We start from the raw sequence: 16,743 nt of genomic DNA, 5'->3' as shown, positions 1-16,743 counted from the left end.
CTAATCCTCTTTAGCCACAGGCAGAGATTATGATTTATAACACATAGGAAAATCACAAAATAGGGGACTACCACACAATACTGGGAATCACGCCCTAACCAAGTTGACATATATTTTGGGGGGACATAATTCAATCCATGACACATGGCCACTTGTGATTTCCATTCTGGGAACTGCACTACTTCCCATGCCATTCATGTGAATTCAGGGACTGGAGATCTAAACATTCATAGACTGTTGGTTGATCAGGTTTGAGGTTTCTGTGGCAACATGGCCAAAACTGCTTCCACAAGGGCGAGGGGAAAGGTTACTTCTAAGGGATTTACCAATAGGGAGTTCACACAAATTACCCGAGCAACATTCTTGATCATACTATGCATACCCAATGGGGTTTACATAGTAAACCCTGCATGCATCACCAGGATTTTAATGTAAAAATTATGGAGGCCAGCCAAGCAAAGAAAGCAGGATTCTAATGCAAACCTGTGGGGGAGAAAGCCAAGCAAAGGAAACCGGATTCTAATGCAAAAGCTGCTGGGAGGAGCTAAGCAAAGAAAGCAGAATTCTGATGCAAAGCTACTTGAGGTAGTGGAATTTTCCACAGTCTGGGGATCTGTGTTATTCCCTCACTTTCTTTTTGGACATTGATCATCCAGAACCATTGTCCATTTTGAACTATAGCCCGGCTCAGAATTGTCTGGTATATTCTCAGGGAAGGGGCAAATATTGGACCTAGGAATTGCACCCCCTCTTCTCTTAGCCAGCAAGTTGGGTGAAGGGGTACAGGGATTGTGAGTGATTATTGCCTATGCAGTATGGTTTACAACTGACTATTCACTAAATGCCAGGAATGACGACTTGAAGAGGAATGGCATTGCAGTCATTGTTAAAAAGAATATTTCAGTATCTATCCTGAAGTACAACACTGTGAGTGATAGCATAATATTCATACACCTACAAGGAAGACCAGTTAATACAACTGTTATTCAAATTTACACACCAACCACAAAGGCCAAAGGTGAAGAAATTGAAGATTTTTACCAACTTCTGCAGTCTGAAATTGATCGAACATGCAGTCAGGATGCACTGATAATTACTGGTGTGACCCCGAATACTCTCCAGCATGTTTTTCTTATTTCAAAACGGGCAACTGAGAGCTTGACATAATTAACACCACGATGAGCCTGTAAGTTTTCTCCTTCCTCTGCTTGCCCCCTCCTTCGCATACCTCTGTTAATGACTTTCTTTTGACCAAATGTTAATAACTTCATTCTTTGTTTTAAACTGAGCCAAATAACCTTTTGTCATGTCTGACCACCTGTTGCATACAACCCCCACAGGAAAGTTGGAGCCCAGATATCAGATATGTATATCTTTAGCCTAGTAAATGAGGTCTGGCAGGTAACTTTTGTCACTATCCTGTAACTAATGACCCCTCTTGAGCACATCTCTGGCCAATTAACTACAAAGACATTTCTAACCCTTGTAAAATTCTATGTAAGCTGTAATGTAAAATTGCTCTTTGGGACTCCATAGAGACAGCCTGTGTTGCTGCCGAGTCCCCGGTGATGTATGCATCTTATTAATAAACTTTCTCACTCTTTCTGACTTAGAGTATGTTCCATTGGCTCAACTGCTCCAGGGCATGGACCCTAATCAGGTAACACTGGTGACTGGACTGCAAAAGTTGGAAACAAAGAAGGATCAGTAGTTGGAAAATATGGCCTAGGTGACAGAAACGATGCCAGAGATTGCATGATTGTATTTTGCAAGACCAACGACTTCTTCATGGTAAATACCTTTTTTCATCAACATAAACTGACTATATACATGGACCTCACCAGACGGAATACACAGGAATCAAATTGACAATATCTGTGGAAAGAGATGATGGAAAAGATTAATATCATCAATCAGAACAAGACCAGGGGCCAATTTTGGATCAGACCACCAATGATTCATATTCAAGTCCAAGTTGAAACTGAAGAAAATTAAAACAAGTCGGTGAGAGCCAGAGTATAACCTTGAGTATATCCCATCTGAATTTAGAGACCATCTCAATAATAGACTGAACATATTGAACACTAACGACCAAAGACCAGATAAGTTGTGGAATGACATCAAGGACATCATACATGAAGAAAGCAAGAGGTCATTAAAAAGACAGGAGAGAAAGAAAAGACCTACATGGATGTCAGAAGAGACTCTGAAAGTTGCTCTTGAATGTCAAGTAGCTAAAGCAGAAGGAAAAAATGATGAAGTAAAAGAGCTGAACAGAAGATTTCAAAGGGTGGCTTGAGAAGACAAAGCAAAGTATTATGATGACATATGGAAACCCTGGTGGAGTAATGGTTAACCATATGGGGCAGTTCTACTCTGTCCTGTAGGGTCGCTATGAGTCGGAATCGACTCGACGGCAGTGGGGTTTGGGTATGCAAAGACCTGGAGTTAGAAAACCAAAAGAACACACTCGGTATTTCTCCAGCTAAAAGAAGTGAAGAAAAAATTCAAACCTCGAGTTGCAATACTTAAGGATTCTACGGGGAAAATATTAAATGACACAAGAAGCATCAAAAGAAGATGGAAGGAATATAAAGAATCACTATACCAAAAGGAATTGGTCAACGTTCAACCATTTCAGGAGGTAACATATGATCAGGAACCGATGGTACTGAAGGAAGAAGCCCAAACTGCACTGAAGGCATGGGGAAAAAAAAGGCTCTGGGAATTGATGGCATACCAATTGAAATGTTTCAACAAATAGATGCAGCACTGGAAGTGCTTGCTCATCTATGCCAAGAAATTTGGAAGACAGCTACCTGGCCAACCAACTGGAAGAGATCCATATTTATGCCTCTTCCCAAGAAAGGTGATCCAATCGAATGCAGAAATTATTGAACAATATCATTAATGTCACACGCAAGTAAAATTTTGATGAAGATCGTTCAAAAGTGGCTGCAACAGTATATCGACAGAGAGCTGCCAGAAATTCAAGCCAGATTCAGAAGGGGAAGTGGAACCAGGATGGTTGCTGATGTCAGATGGATGCTGGCTGAAAGCAGAGAATACCAGAATGATGTTTACTTGTGTTTTATTGACTATGCTAAGGCATTCAACTGTGTGGATCATAACAAATTATGGATAACCCCCTGGAGAATGGGAATCCCAGAACACTCAAATGTGCTCATGAGGAATCTGTACATGGATCAGGAGGCAGTCATTCGAACAGGACAAGGGGATATCGAGTGGTTTAAAGTCAGGAAAGGTGTGTGTCAGGGTTGTATCCTCTCACCATACCTATTCAATCTGTATGCTGAACAAATAATCTGAGAAGCTAGACTATATGAAGAAGAACAGGGCATCAGGATTAGAGGAAGACTCCTTAACGACGGGTGTTATACAGATGACACAACCTTGCCTGTTGAAAGTGAAGAGGACTTGAAATACTGATGAAGATCAAAGACCACAGCCTTCAGTATGGATTATACCTCAAAGTAAAGAAAACAAAAACCTTCACAACTGGACCAATAAGCAACGTCATGATAAACGGTGAAAAGATTGAGGTTGCCAAGAATTTCATTTTACTTAGATCCACAATCAACACCCATGGAAGCAGCAGCCAAGAAATCAAAAGATGCACTGCATTGGGCAAAACGGCTGCAAAGGACCCCTTTAAAGTGTTGAAAAGCAAAGATGTCACCTTGATGACTAAGGCATGCCTGACCCAAGCCGTGGTGCTTTCAATTGCCTCTATGCATGGGAAAGCCAGACCTCTCCTGTTGGAGGTCTTCAGTTAATCCATTTAAAACATATTAAGTGTTCTTCCTGAGGGCAAGCTGCCCCTCCCTGGTTTACCTATTAACAGTCGTGGGTCATTTTCTCAGAAGCAGAAGTGGAGTCTAAGACAAAACAGAGTCTGATCCATGAGGTCCGTCTCTTCTGAGAACCTAGTTTCTTTGAGATACATAATTTTCTGCATAGTAAGGGGGTGACAGTTTGATTACAAATATTAAAAAGGCATTTCATACAACACTGTCTTGAAGACTAATTAAACTAATTACTGATTTCCCTTAAACATAGCTCTCAAGCTAATCTTTAGAGTCTGTTTCTCAAAACAGACTGAATTCTTCAAAAAAAGAACAATGCTCAGAGTAAAATGGTCTTATTAGTTTACCTGGACCACTGTTTGACTCAAAAGTAGCTTCAGGAACAAGTTTTTTTGCTGTACTTGTTTCTGAAAACTCGAGATTCAAAAGGACACCCAAAGGCAATGGCCTGTGTGGGTTATCCCAACCTCCATGAAAGCCAGAAATCTGGATTCCAGGAAAATCATAACTCCTTCATGGTTCCCTCCTTTGGATCATGATCTTGCTATAGAATCTTCGACCAAAAATGTTCAGTAATGGTACTTGGGCACAATCTGGTTTTTAAGATCCTAGGCACCATACAGTGAACTAGGAAGTAGAAACACTAACAATAATATTAGGCCAATTTTCAGACATAGCCAATGAAACCATGACCCTAAGGTCTTCGAACCAAGGAAACAGATTTCATGAGGTGTTTGTTTATAGATAAGCAGCATCACTAACTGCTTTTGACGTCAACAACTTTTTGCCTCAACAGCAACTACATACTGCAGAACCTCTGGTGGCATATTAATATAAACACAGCAACACTTATCTATTAAGGCACAAAATTGTTGAGAGAACTAATGGGAAATGGAATGCCATTCTATTTTGTAAAATCACAGCTTGAACAAATTTCAGACACTTCTCTGGTTGATATTTACAACTTTGCTAAGTTTACCAATAAGAACTTCTAATTCAAGAGTTACAATATCTACATATACATCCACGTTCATTGTAGTACTGTTTACAATAGCAAAAAAATGGAAGCAACCAAGGTGCCCATCAATGGATGAATGGATAAATAAATTATGGTATATTCACATAATGGAATACTATGCAAGGATTAAGAACAACGATGAATCCGTGAAAGATCTCATAACATGGAGGAATCTGGAAGGCATTATGCTGAGTGAAACTAGTCAGTTGCAAAAGGACAAATATTGTATAAGACCACTACAAGAACTCAAGAAAAAGTTTAAACACATTAGAAAATAGTCTTTGATGGTAACGAGGGTGGGGAGGGAGAGAGAGGGGTACTCACTAATTAGATAGTAGACAAGAACTATTTTAGGTGAAGGGAAAGACAATACACAATACAGAAGAGGTCAGCACAACTGGACTAAACCAAAAGCAAAGAAGTTTCCTGAATACAACCAAACGCTTCGAAGGCCAGAGTAGCAGGGACAGGGGTCTGGGGACCACAGTTTCAAGGGACAACTAGGTCAATTGGCATAACAAAATGTATTAAGAAAATGTTCTGCATCCCACTTTGGAGAGTGGCATCTGGGGTCTTAAACTCTAGCAAGCAGCCATCTAAGATGCATCAATTAGCCTCAACTCACCTGGAGCAAAGGAGAATGAAGAACACCAAAGACAGAAGGTACAGATGACCCCAAGAGACAGAAAGGGCCACATAACCCAGAGACTACATCAGACTGAGACCAGAAGAACTAGATGGTGCAGGGCTACCACCAATGACTGCCCTGACAGGAAACTCAACAGAGAGTCCCTGATGGAGCAAGAGAACAGTGGGATGCAGATCGCAGATTCTCATAAAAAGACCAGACTTAATGGTCTGAATGAGACTAAAGGAAGCCCAGAGGTCATGGACCCCGGATCCTCTGTTAGCCCAAGACTGGAACCATTCCCGAAGCCAACTCTTCGGACAGTCATTGGACTGGACTGTAAGACAAAAAATGATACTGGTGAGGACTGAGCTTCTAGTTTCAAGCAGACAAATGAGACTACATGGGCAGCACCTGTCTGGAGGTGTGATGAGAAGGCAGAGGGGATCGGAAGCTGGCTGAATGGACACAGGGTGGAGAAGAGGAGTGTGCTGTCTTATTAGGGGGAGAGCAGGTAGCATATCGAGGTGCGTATAAGTTTTTGTATGAGGGACTGACTTGATTTGTAAACCTTCACTTAAAGCACACACACAAAAAAGGAGTTACAATATCTAAATCCATTAGTTAGATAATTTAGGAGAAAAGAAAATGGTTTCTTATAACCAGAAAGTAAGACCTTAAAACACCAGGAATATTCCCACACAAAACCCATAGTATTCTTTGACTCAGTCTTATGTGGTTATTAATTTCTATTTTACGTGATTCTGGATGAGTCACAGTCTGTGAACCCATCAGCTTCTACATAAGAGTTCTGGAAATCTTCAGTCAGCCTAGTCACAGTTCTTTTCATAAGTCCGATATAGTCCACCTTTCCGCTGAAAGATTTTGGTCAAACATTTTCAGCAAATCAGTAAATAAAAACTTATCTGCAGATGGCAAATCTAAACGTAGCCCTGATTAATTTATGAACATAATACTCTTAATTACAAAATTCAAAGCCAAATAAAGTCAGTTTAAAAAAAACTTAAGAAAAAATATTTCTAAATATAATGTTTAACCTTATTTTCAAAGAGCTTAAGATATAATACATTACATAATAATTTTGAGAAATAATATCATATAGTCAGGATAGACCAGAATTATCAAGTCTCTAAGTACCTGGGTAGTAATTTAAAAAAAGACTTCATAGGTAAATTCCCCAGTCAAACCACTGGCTTTGATGCTAGACTAAAAAAAAGTAAAGTTGTGACCAAGTTAGCAACAAAGAAATAATAAAATTATGGCATAATATTATGCATTTTCTGTCTGATGTTAGGCCAAAACATAAGAAGAAATATTAACATATAAATTTTGACCCAAAGAGAATCAGTCATTTCTCTTGATTTTGACAACACAATCCATATAATTTATAATATATTAGGAGGGGGGCCAGGATGGCAGGATAGCCAGATGCTTCCTGTGGTCCCTCTTACAACAAAGACCTCAAAAAACAAGGGGATGGGTTATATATGACAATCTAGGACCCCTAAACATCAAAGACAAAGTTGAGGAGTCAGACTGAGCAGAAGGGGGAGGGAGAGAGACAGTTCAGAAACAGCAAGGAAGTGCCAGAACTGACCTGGCCAGCAGCCTGTGGGCTGGATCTTTGGGTGAACTCAGGCTGAGGCAAGCAGTAGTACCCAGGATGCGTTTTTCTATGTCCTGAGCACTGGAGAGTATGCACAAGCCTCCAGAGCCAGGGGAAATGGGGCTGGATCTTTGAAAGTCAAGTGCAAGCATCTAACCTACTTTGCTAGATCAAAATAACTCTTCCCCCTCTGGGAAGTGCCTCTTTTTCCCTCACCTGCCCCCTCCTCTCTCTGCTCCATCCCTTCAGTGTCCAGCGGTTGCCATGCCCCCTAGGCCAGAAATGTGACCTGTTGCACCTGAGCCAGTCTCCTGGCTTTGTTGAGAGAACAAAATAAACAAATGAACAAACAGGAAAAAAGAAACCACTAGCTCCCCTAAGACGGGAACTCAGGGCAGCCACTGCCCCTTTGCCTAGGCACAGGCATAAGGGGTTCATGGACTTTGAATGCCTTTTGCCCCTGCCTAGGCCTGTGTGAGCCCATTCAACAGCATAGGCCCTTACTAGCATAATAAAAAACAACAGGGTATATACCTGAACCCTATTTTCAACTGCAACAGCTAAGGGGGAGAGGCAGATTCATGACATTTGACACCACCCTACCTATTAAGCAGGGCCACCTACCCACATCAGGAGTCAGGACTGGTGGCTCCGTGACTCCACCTAGCCACCCATGACAAGGGTCCAAGAATAAGTGGTGCCTCCCAGTCCAACAGTTGGCTCCCAGTAGCCAACAGTACTGGGTGCCCAAAGTCCAGCTGCAAAACCCACCCACCCCTGCACTCTGGAAATATTTTGAAAAAAAACAAGTGATACATCAATACATACAGTATGGTATTATTTGTGGTTGTTAGAAATTAAAATAACACTGTATGAAGTACGAAGTATAAAGTACTGATGTGCATGTGTGTGTGTTCAAAGTTTAAAAACACGGACAGGAAATGCATGTTAAGTTGAGCATAGTTTTTGCTTAGGGGAATTGTGAAATTGAATAAGTGAAAGTAGATGTTTTATTTCTTTTATTTAAAAATCTGAAGAAAAATCATGAAATCATTTGGGGATATTAAATAAGGACATTTGTTCTATTATTCACTGTAATTTTTTAACAACTTTATTGAGATATAATTCACGTACCACACAATTCTCCCATTTAAAGTGTACAATTCAATGACTTTTAGTATATTCATAGAGTTGTACTCTATCACCAAAAGCAATTTTAAAACACTTCAATTACCTCAAAAAAATACTCCATATCCCTTAGTCATCACCCCCCGTGGTAGGCTGAAAACAACCCTCCAAAGATACCCCCATCCTAGTCGCTGGAACCTGTGAATGATACCTTATGTAGAAAAAGGGTCTTTGTAGGTGTGATTGAATTAAGGATCTTGAGATAGGGAGATTATCCTGGATTATCTGATTGGGCCATAAGTGTGATCACATGTATCCTACATAATCAGAGGAGAAGACCATGTGAATATACAGCAGAGATACAAATTTAAGAGACAAGGAACAAATTCTCCCCTACAGCCTTTTTATAAGTCCCTTATAAAATACATGGTTTGTAAAACTTTTCTCCCACTTGGTGAGTTGTCTTTTCATTTTCTTGATGATGTCCCTTGAAGCACAAAAGTTTTTTATTTTAATCATGTCCAGTTCTCCATTGCACTTTTTAACTTTTCAAAATAAATACATTTAAAAGTAAAGAATTAAAAAATAAAGCGATAACTTTAGTGAAGGGTAAGACAGCATACAATACTGTGGAAACAAGCACAACCTATACAAGGCAAAGTCATGGAAGCTCCATAGACACATACAAACTACCTGAGGGACTGACTAACTGGGCTGAGGGCTGTGGGGACCGTGGTCGGGGAACTTCTAGCTCAATTGGCATAACAGCGTTTATAAAGAAAATGTTCGACATTCTACTTTGATGAGTAGCATCCGGAGTCTTAAAAGACTATGCGCAGCCATCTAAAACACTCCACTGGTCTCACACCTTTGGGAGCAAGGGAGAATGAAGAAAACTAAAGATACAAGTGAAAGATTGGTTCAAAGGACTAATGGACCACAACTACCACCGCCTCCACCAGACTGAGTTCAGCAAAACTAGATGGTGCCCGGCTACCACCTCAGACTGTTCTGACACGGATCATAATAGAGAGTTACAGACAGAGCTGGAGAAAAATGTAGAACAAAATTCTAACTCATAAAAAAAGACCAGACTTACTGGCCTGACAGAGACTGGAGAAACCCTGAGAGTATGGCTCCCAGATACCGTTTTAGCTCAGTAATGAAGTCACTCCTGAAGTTTACCCTTCATCCAAAGGTTAGACAGGCCCATAAAACAAAATGAGACTAAAGGAGCACACCAGCCCAAGGGCAAGGACTAGAAGGCAAGAGGGGACACGAAAGCTGGTGATTGCGAACCCAAGGTCAGGAAAGGAGAGTGTTGACATGTCATGGGGTTGTTAATACACATATTGTCATAAAACAATATGTGTATTAACTGTTCATTGGGAAGCTAGTTTGTCCTGTAAACCTTCATCTGAAGTACAACAACAACAAAAAAGTATATATTAAAAAAAGTAAAGCTAGGCTGTATGTAATCTCCAGAGGATATGCTGTCTATGTGCATGTTATCAATGGAGTTACTTGAAATATACTCTTTTTTTTTTTCAATTTAACATGGTCTGGTTTGTTTTCTGTTTTGTTTTGTTGATGCTTTCACAAAGTGGTAATGCTTACCATGTCACTATTCTTAACTAGAGAATAAAGATATGTTGACAAATTTTTATTTTATTACTTCAAGTTGGTTTACTAGATTTTATGCACTATGTGAGTCGAAATCGAGTCGATGGCAGTGGGTTGGTTTGGTTTGGTATCTACTATGTATAATTCATTTTAATTTGTAGAAGTTATAGATAATTGCCCTCCAATCCTTACCATGTTGAAACATACCAAGGAATGCTACAGGATTGCTATCCTGTCATTTTCATGCTTCCACTTTGATATAGTATAGGATTCCAAATAGATGTGCTTAAGCTTTGTGTGACTTGATTCTTGAACACTCAGGAAATACTATTTAATTGCATCTGGACTTTTGACATTTGTCTAACATAAACTATTTGAGTGAGATTTATTCAATGATAATATTTGAACTATTTTTCCTTCTAATTATTTCCCACTAGTTTAGCCATATTTTCTGATAGTATTAATTGGATGTTTTTTGAAAGTTTGAAAAGTACTACGGTAATGGATATTTATATATTCCCAAGGCCACTGAGTAATTGAGATTAAATTAGAATTTACCCATGAATGCACAATAATATCATAAATTTGCTTCAACATCATAAAGTTGGCTTGTCTTAAGCCCTTGTTGTGTCTAAAATCAATTGTTGAAGTGAGGCTTAATTATTGTCACTGTCATTTTTTTTTTTTTTTTAACTAATTAAGAATTACTAAGGAAGAGCTTCCTGGGTGGCTTGAACGGTTAAGTGCCCCACTACTAACTGAAAGTTTGTGCAGTTCAAACCCACCCAGAGGCCTTTCAGAAGTAAGATCTAGTGATCTGCTTCCAAAAGGTCACAGCCTTGAAAACCCTCCGAAGCAGTTCTACTCTGCAGTTGCCATGAGTCAGAATTCACTGGAGGAGAACTAACAACAATAAGCATATTAAAAGTTACTATTTAAAGAAAGTTTATAAAAGAATTACTAAGAAACAAATCCTCTGTACTTCTGTGCCTGAGAAAATGCCCTACACACTATTCATCATGCCTTAGACATCAGGCCATAGGAAACATAAACCCACTAAAACTCAATTCAGAAAAGAAGGGCCTGTTATAAGAGATTTTAGCAATTACATGAGGCCTAAGGGACTAAACCAGGTTCTGGAAATCAATCTCTCTTTCTCTCTCTCGCCTTTCATTCCATCTTTTATCATCCATCAGTGCACCGGAACCCAGGATGGGTGCTCAAAGCAGTAGGTTCAGCCTCTACATACATATTAGTCACCCACCCTGGTCCAATTGCTTGTGGCTAAGAAGACAGGCCCTCTGTTTTCTGGGCAGAGCCCATAGAATTAGATTCTCTGAGAACAGCTATGAGTAAATTTTCTAAGAAGAGGGGGTGCAGGTAGGTAGGAAAAGATTAATATCTCCGGTACCTCTCAAGACCATTGTCCAGGATTCTCAGAGAAATGGGTGATACCAGTTGTTATGACTGAGTAGAAAACTGTACCTGGAACAACCTGGCAATTCTTAAATGTCTATGAATATGATTTTAGAGAATACTCTAAGACAGATCCAAGAGGAATAAGGAAGGTTGAAATAATACCTCCTGTGCCAAAAGGTTGAATAATGACAACACAGGAACTTAATTTAATTTTGTATATAAAAATAATAAAACATGCATCTAACAATACCAGATCTACTTCTTCTATAAGTATGGAAGAGATGTTGTTGTTGTTAGTTACCATCAAGTCGATTTCAATACCAGAGGGGTGATAGGGAACGAGTTAACGCAAAGATTAGATCCACTCAACCAAAGTAGAATTCAGGGCTTCATTTTTCTGTCCAGCTAATTATACTGTTCTCTCAAACTCAGGAGACCTTTCCCCAGTTAGCCTAACACTTGTTGCTAGTTGCCATCAAGTCGATTCTGAGTCAGCAGCCCCATGTGTGCAGGGTAGACTTGCTCCACAGGGTTTTCATGGCTGTGAACTTTTGGAAGCAGATCGTCAGCCCTGTCTTCCAAGGCACATTTGGGTGAGTTAAAACAGCCAAATTTTCGGTTAGTAGTCAAGCTCTTAACTGTTTGCTTCACCCGCGGACTCTTGGTCTGATACTAACTAAACCAAAACGGATTCTTGTATCTAATTTATCAATGGACTCATTTAGACGTATGTGAGTCCATGTATGTGAGTTAGGATACCTATAGACTGAAGTCAATGGGCCAACATCATCTACATATCACAGTGACAGAATGTACCCTCTGTAAAAATGCCGCTGGTGGCTCACAGTGAATGAATCCTGGTGGTGCAGTGATTAAGCACTCAGCTGCCAACCCAAAGGTCAGCAGTTCAAACTCATCAGCTACTCTGCAGGAGAAAGATATTAGTCTGCTTCCATAAGATTATAGTCTTGGAAACCTTTTGGGTCAGTCCTGCTCTGTCCTATATGGTTGCTGTGAGTCAGAATCAACTTGATGGTAAAAGCGTTGGTTTTTGGCTTTGGTCCCACAGTGATGGAAAACTGAAAAAAAGAGGGCATTGTGAAATATTGCAATGGAGAAAGGGCTTTCTATGTGTCCCTTGTTCAAAGCCCTCTGAGAATTAGGTTGAAAATAGTCATACATTAGTTTCCATAGTGCTGAAATCAATAAAAGTTTCTTTAAAATTCTGCAATCTAGCCCAGTCTTTTTTCCTATACAGTTCTCCAGAATTCTCAAAAGCCAAGCTAGCTAAAAGGAATGTTCTTGTGTACTCTCAAAATTTTAACATGTCTTCGAAATATTTAATTTTCTGTTCTCCCAGTGAAACAAGATGGTGAGCTGCTCATGGAAGACTAAGGGCATTGATTTCTTTATCCCAAATGAGTAAATGTTAGCTCCATAAAAGGTGTTTAGGATCAATGCTGGGCAACAACAGTGGATGTCACCACAAAATTTTCTGTTCCGTTCATTTAGAGAGCATTTCCTACCATTACAGCCTACTGAAATTTTATGTGGCTCATGAGGAACTTCTTAACTGTGTCTTCATTTTTGAAGCCTTAAATTTTACCCTACTGAAACAAAAAGAATATGCAAAGCTTTCAAATATCCTACAGGTAATACTTGTCCCAAAATTGTGTCAACTCGATTATGTCAAATTGCTACTAGATGTGGCATGACCATTAAATAAGCTTCAAATGACGTATTGGAATTATCATTACATCTCATCACTGCCCTTCAGACCTACCCCCAAGAAAAGCTATGAAGATGTTCAAACATCTTCCTCCTTCTAATTAATTCTTGGTTGTTAACAAAACCCTGTATATTTATCACACACACACACACGCACGCCCAAAGTTCTGCTTAAACGTAAGAAAACTCATAAAAAGAGGAGACATGGCCTGAAAGGCTGTGAAACATTGTCTTGCGTATAAAATAAAGAGGCTAACCCCCACCACTACCAACGTGTTCGTTTCATCTCTATATCACCCATCTTACCTAATGTAATGCCTGGAACATGGTAACTATTCATTTATGTTTGAAGTATTCAAAACCATGAGTGAATACCTCAATAAATAAATTCATTGAAAGGCATAGGACTTTATTAGTTGGAAGATCAAGTTCACAGAAGGAAGTCCATAAATCTCTTGCCCCAGACTGCTGGATTAGTCAGTACTTTTGATTTAAGAAGAGTGGAGACCAGTGGAACAAGAGTTTGATTTATAATTGGATTGTGGAAACTGTGATGGTCGGTAAAATCATATAATCCAGACTCACATTGGAGTTTTCTGCAAGTTGAGGTGGATGTAGAACTTCCTTTGACTTTTTGTTATCTGCTTCATCAACACAACATAATTTCCCATTTCGACACGATGATTCATATATTTCTCCCATTTTGCATTTCTTCCTGCAGTAGCCTGTTATATTATTAAAGCATTTTTTGGGTCGTATCCCATCTGTGCACAGGAAACAACATTGAACCAAGGTTAGTTGTTTCTAAGGCAGGGAGATTGTCCCTGTCACGGGAAGACAGTAACAATTTGGGAGTGGAAGAGGTATGTGGTTCTCCAGGAGCTAGGGCCTCCTGTAATTTCAAAGTGAGTCCTACGCTGATAAGAGAAAACTCAGAGCCCACTCCTTGAAAATCATCCCAAATTAAGGGCATCCAAGACCCCAAGCTCCTAGTCAATGCCCAATTGGTTCTGAGAAGATTAGAACTTACATAAGAAAAGGGAGGAGAAAGCTCAATTCTGGTTATCAATAGGAGCTATGTACCATCGGTAGAACCCTGGCAATGCTAATTCTCTCCTCCATGCTCCAAAGTTAGCACTCTGTCAGCCATAACTGGATTCAACGTCCTCGGAGAGTACTAACTTTTCACTACCAGCCCAATTCAGAGCCAAATCAACTTTAAAAAGAACATCACAGAAGACTTTTTAAGTTAACGGTATAATTAGGTTTCACACTGACCTGGACAGCAGAAATCTCTCCTTGTCAATACCACCCTCATGGGTCTCAGCAATAAATGCGTTGAGAACTCCTTTTTCTCTCTCTTTCTCATTCTTGCTCTCTCTCTTCCTCTCTCTATCCTTCTTCTGATCCCAGATAAATATGTTCCAGGTATCAAACCCAATTCTATATATATCTATCTCCTTAAAGATCCTAGATTTTCACAATTTTTAGGGACATACAAAGACACATCTTCCTACAGCAGCACGGGAGAGGGGAACTCTCACTGACAGCTTTTACCATGAACTTGGTGCTTCACTTTTGTAAACTCATGTAATCCTAACAACAACACTATGAAAGAGAATTGTTATTCCCACTTGACAGATGAGAAAACTGAGGCTCAAAGAAAATAATTAGCTCGATTCACACAACTTGTAAATAATGACTCTAAACTTTGTGTTGTTCCCATTACCCTCGCACTACTGTTGTATAGGTTGAAAATGAATCTGAATGGAAAAAGGAATAACCAGGTCCCTGGGTGAAACCTGTGTTCAGCATTACAAAGGTAATTCTCTCCTTTGAGGAGGACCCCTGAGAGGGCTGCCCTGATCTCTTCTTACTTCCCTGGATTCTCTCTTCTAAGGCATAGGCTCAAGTCAGGCACCCAGGAGAATGGGTATTTTTGGTATCAACAATCTTTAAGGCTTTGTCCCCACTCTTACGGACAGTAATACCTCCTAGGATTTCATGGTATATTTGGACAAGTTACCTGTGGGTACCTCAAACAGCAGAATAATAAGAACCAGAAACAGCTTCATGTTTACAGAAGAAAGTGACAGCAAAATATCTTTGTCCAGTGATCTATGTTATACAGTCTTTCAAGGTGAGCCAGAGTTTTGGGTGCTGTCGGCCTTCCGAGCTCTCATTTTAACCCACATGGACAGACAAGAAATCCAAGTCCACCCCCACCTACACTACCAAATATGGAGCTCACAGTCACAGAATGTTCCATCAAATCACACCTACTACCCCTTCCTCAGGATGTGAGCCCCTAAAGAGCCGGTGCTATGATTTCTCCACCTGCGCCATCAGCCCATTTTGGTCAAGGTTGGTTGATTATATGTCCTCGTTCGCCTGGGACAGTACTGATTTGTCCCAACTGTTCCAAGAGCTCATTCAGTTAGTACCACTTTTCACTCTCAGAAGTAACCTGGAAATCGTTATCTAGTCAATGTAGGCTCATGAGTGCACACAATGATAATTTTTAAAACATATGAAACTTCCAGATAGGCATTCTAGGAGTAAGATTGTTTTTAGGTGTGGTTAGATAAATTGATACTATTTTAGAGTTTCCTGTAAAGCCTTAGCCATTCATGACAGCTCGATTTTACAGCTGAAATCTTTCAAAAGATAAAATCTCTTTCACACAGTATTCAACTCATTATGAACTGGCCCCTGCTCACTTCTCTAGGGCCGTTTCATGGAACCATGTATGTTCCAGCCAAACTAGTTGTGGTGCCCCTATCTGACTTGTTATTTCCATAATCTGTTTCTTTGCACTTTTAAATCCTTCTTCTTAAATTATCTTATGCTCCCCATTCCCTCCTAATCCCCTTGTGAGCTCCTAATTTTCCTTCAAAACCAAGTTCAATGATCTCCACATCTGTGATAGGTTCTCTGACCCGAATAAGAGAACTGCAAACTCCCTTCTTTGTGCCACCACTGTAGGTTGTACATATTTTTGTTGGTGGTCTCACCATGTCATATGCCAATTATATTTCTCACCAATAATCTATAAGGCCTTCAAAGGCAGACTCTGATCTTTTTCAATTTGGAATTCTTAATGCATAGCACAAAACTCATGCTATATGCTTGATATACAACTACTGAATGAATGATTGAAAAATACTCAACAAATTACAGCTAAATAAAATATCCCAGGACAGTAATAAAGTTAATTAAGACACCATTTCCTTAAAAAGGCTACTTATATCGTTTTGCAATTTCTGGCACCAGAATCTTGAAGGTACGGTAATTACAAAAAAAAAAAAAATCTAATCCAAATTTCTATCTGTGCCAGTACCTGGAAGAAGTTTGGAATTTGTGTTTTTTTTATATAAAGATTTGTTGATGATGATTAAACTCTTAGTGAGGAACAAGTATTGTATATAGTTTACCATATTTGCCGGTAACCAGAGCCCTTGTCCCCCTCAAGTAGTAGCTGTAGTCCTTGTAACCCTCAAATGGCACAGAAAATAACCCATAATGTTTTGAGCACCTGCTATGTGTGTCAGGCATTGTATCGGGCACTAGAAGTAAAGCAGAGAATAAGAGAGACAAAATCCATGCCTTCATGCAGCTTAACTTCTACTGGAGAGAAGGGCACCAACACATAAACAAGTTATTTCAACTAGAAATGGACCCTATGAAGAAAATTAACCAAGTAATTGGATAAATGGTTCTTGAGACAAGAACCAAATAAGTCAGG

General features: G+C 39.7%; 1 protein-coding gene across 1 annotated transcript; it reads right to left on the bottom strand.

Moving 5' to 3' along the window:
- Window positions 1-13,476: 13,476 nt before the first annotated feature.
- On the bottom strand, window positions 13,477-15,526 carry DEFB128 (defensin beta 128). Its single transcript, XM_023549883.2, has 2 exons — window positions 15,025-15,526; window positions 13,477-13,762 (listed from the first exon to the last, which is right to left on the bottom strand). Exons 1-2 carry the CDS (start codon window positions 15,071-15,073, stop codon window positions 13,527-13,529), a joined length of 285 nt encoding a protein of 94 aa, XP_023405651.1. The 5' UTR covers window positions 15,074-15,526; the 3' UTR covers window positions 13,477-13,526.
- Window positions 15,527-16,743: the final 1,217 nt, after the last annotated feature.

This window comes from Loxodonta africana, chromosome 24, assembly GCF_030014295.1.
Source record: "Loxodonta africana isolate mLoxAfr1 chromosome 24, mLoxAfr1.hap2, whole genome shotgun sequence".
Classification (NCBI taxonomy): domain Eukaryota; kingdom Metazoa; phylum Chordata; class Mammalia; order Proboscidea; family Elephantidae; genus Loxodonta; species Loxodonta africana.
Note: the sequence above shows the minus strand (reverse complement) of the source record. Positions and strands in the feature narration are given on the sequence as shown.

What these genes read in the sequence shown, in the direction of transcription:
- DEFB128 (XM_023549883.2), bottom strand. Translation starts at nt 15,073, where the DNA reads ATGAAGCTGTTTCTGGTTCTTATTATTCTGCTGTTTGAGGTACCCACA. An exon ending in GCTGTTTGAGGTACCCACAG is followed by an intron (nt 13,763 to 15,024) that starts GTAACTTGTCCA and finishes TCCTGTGCACAG; the next exon opens with ATGGGATACGACCCAAAAAA.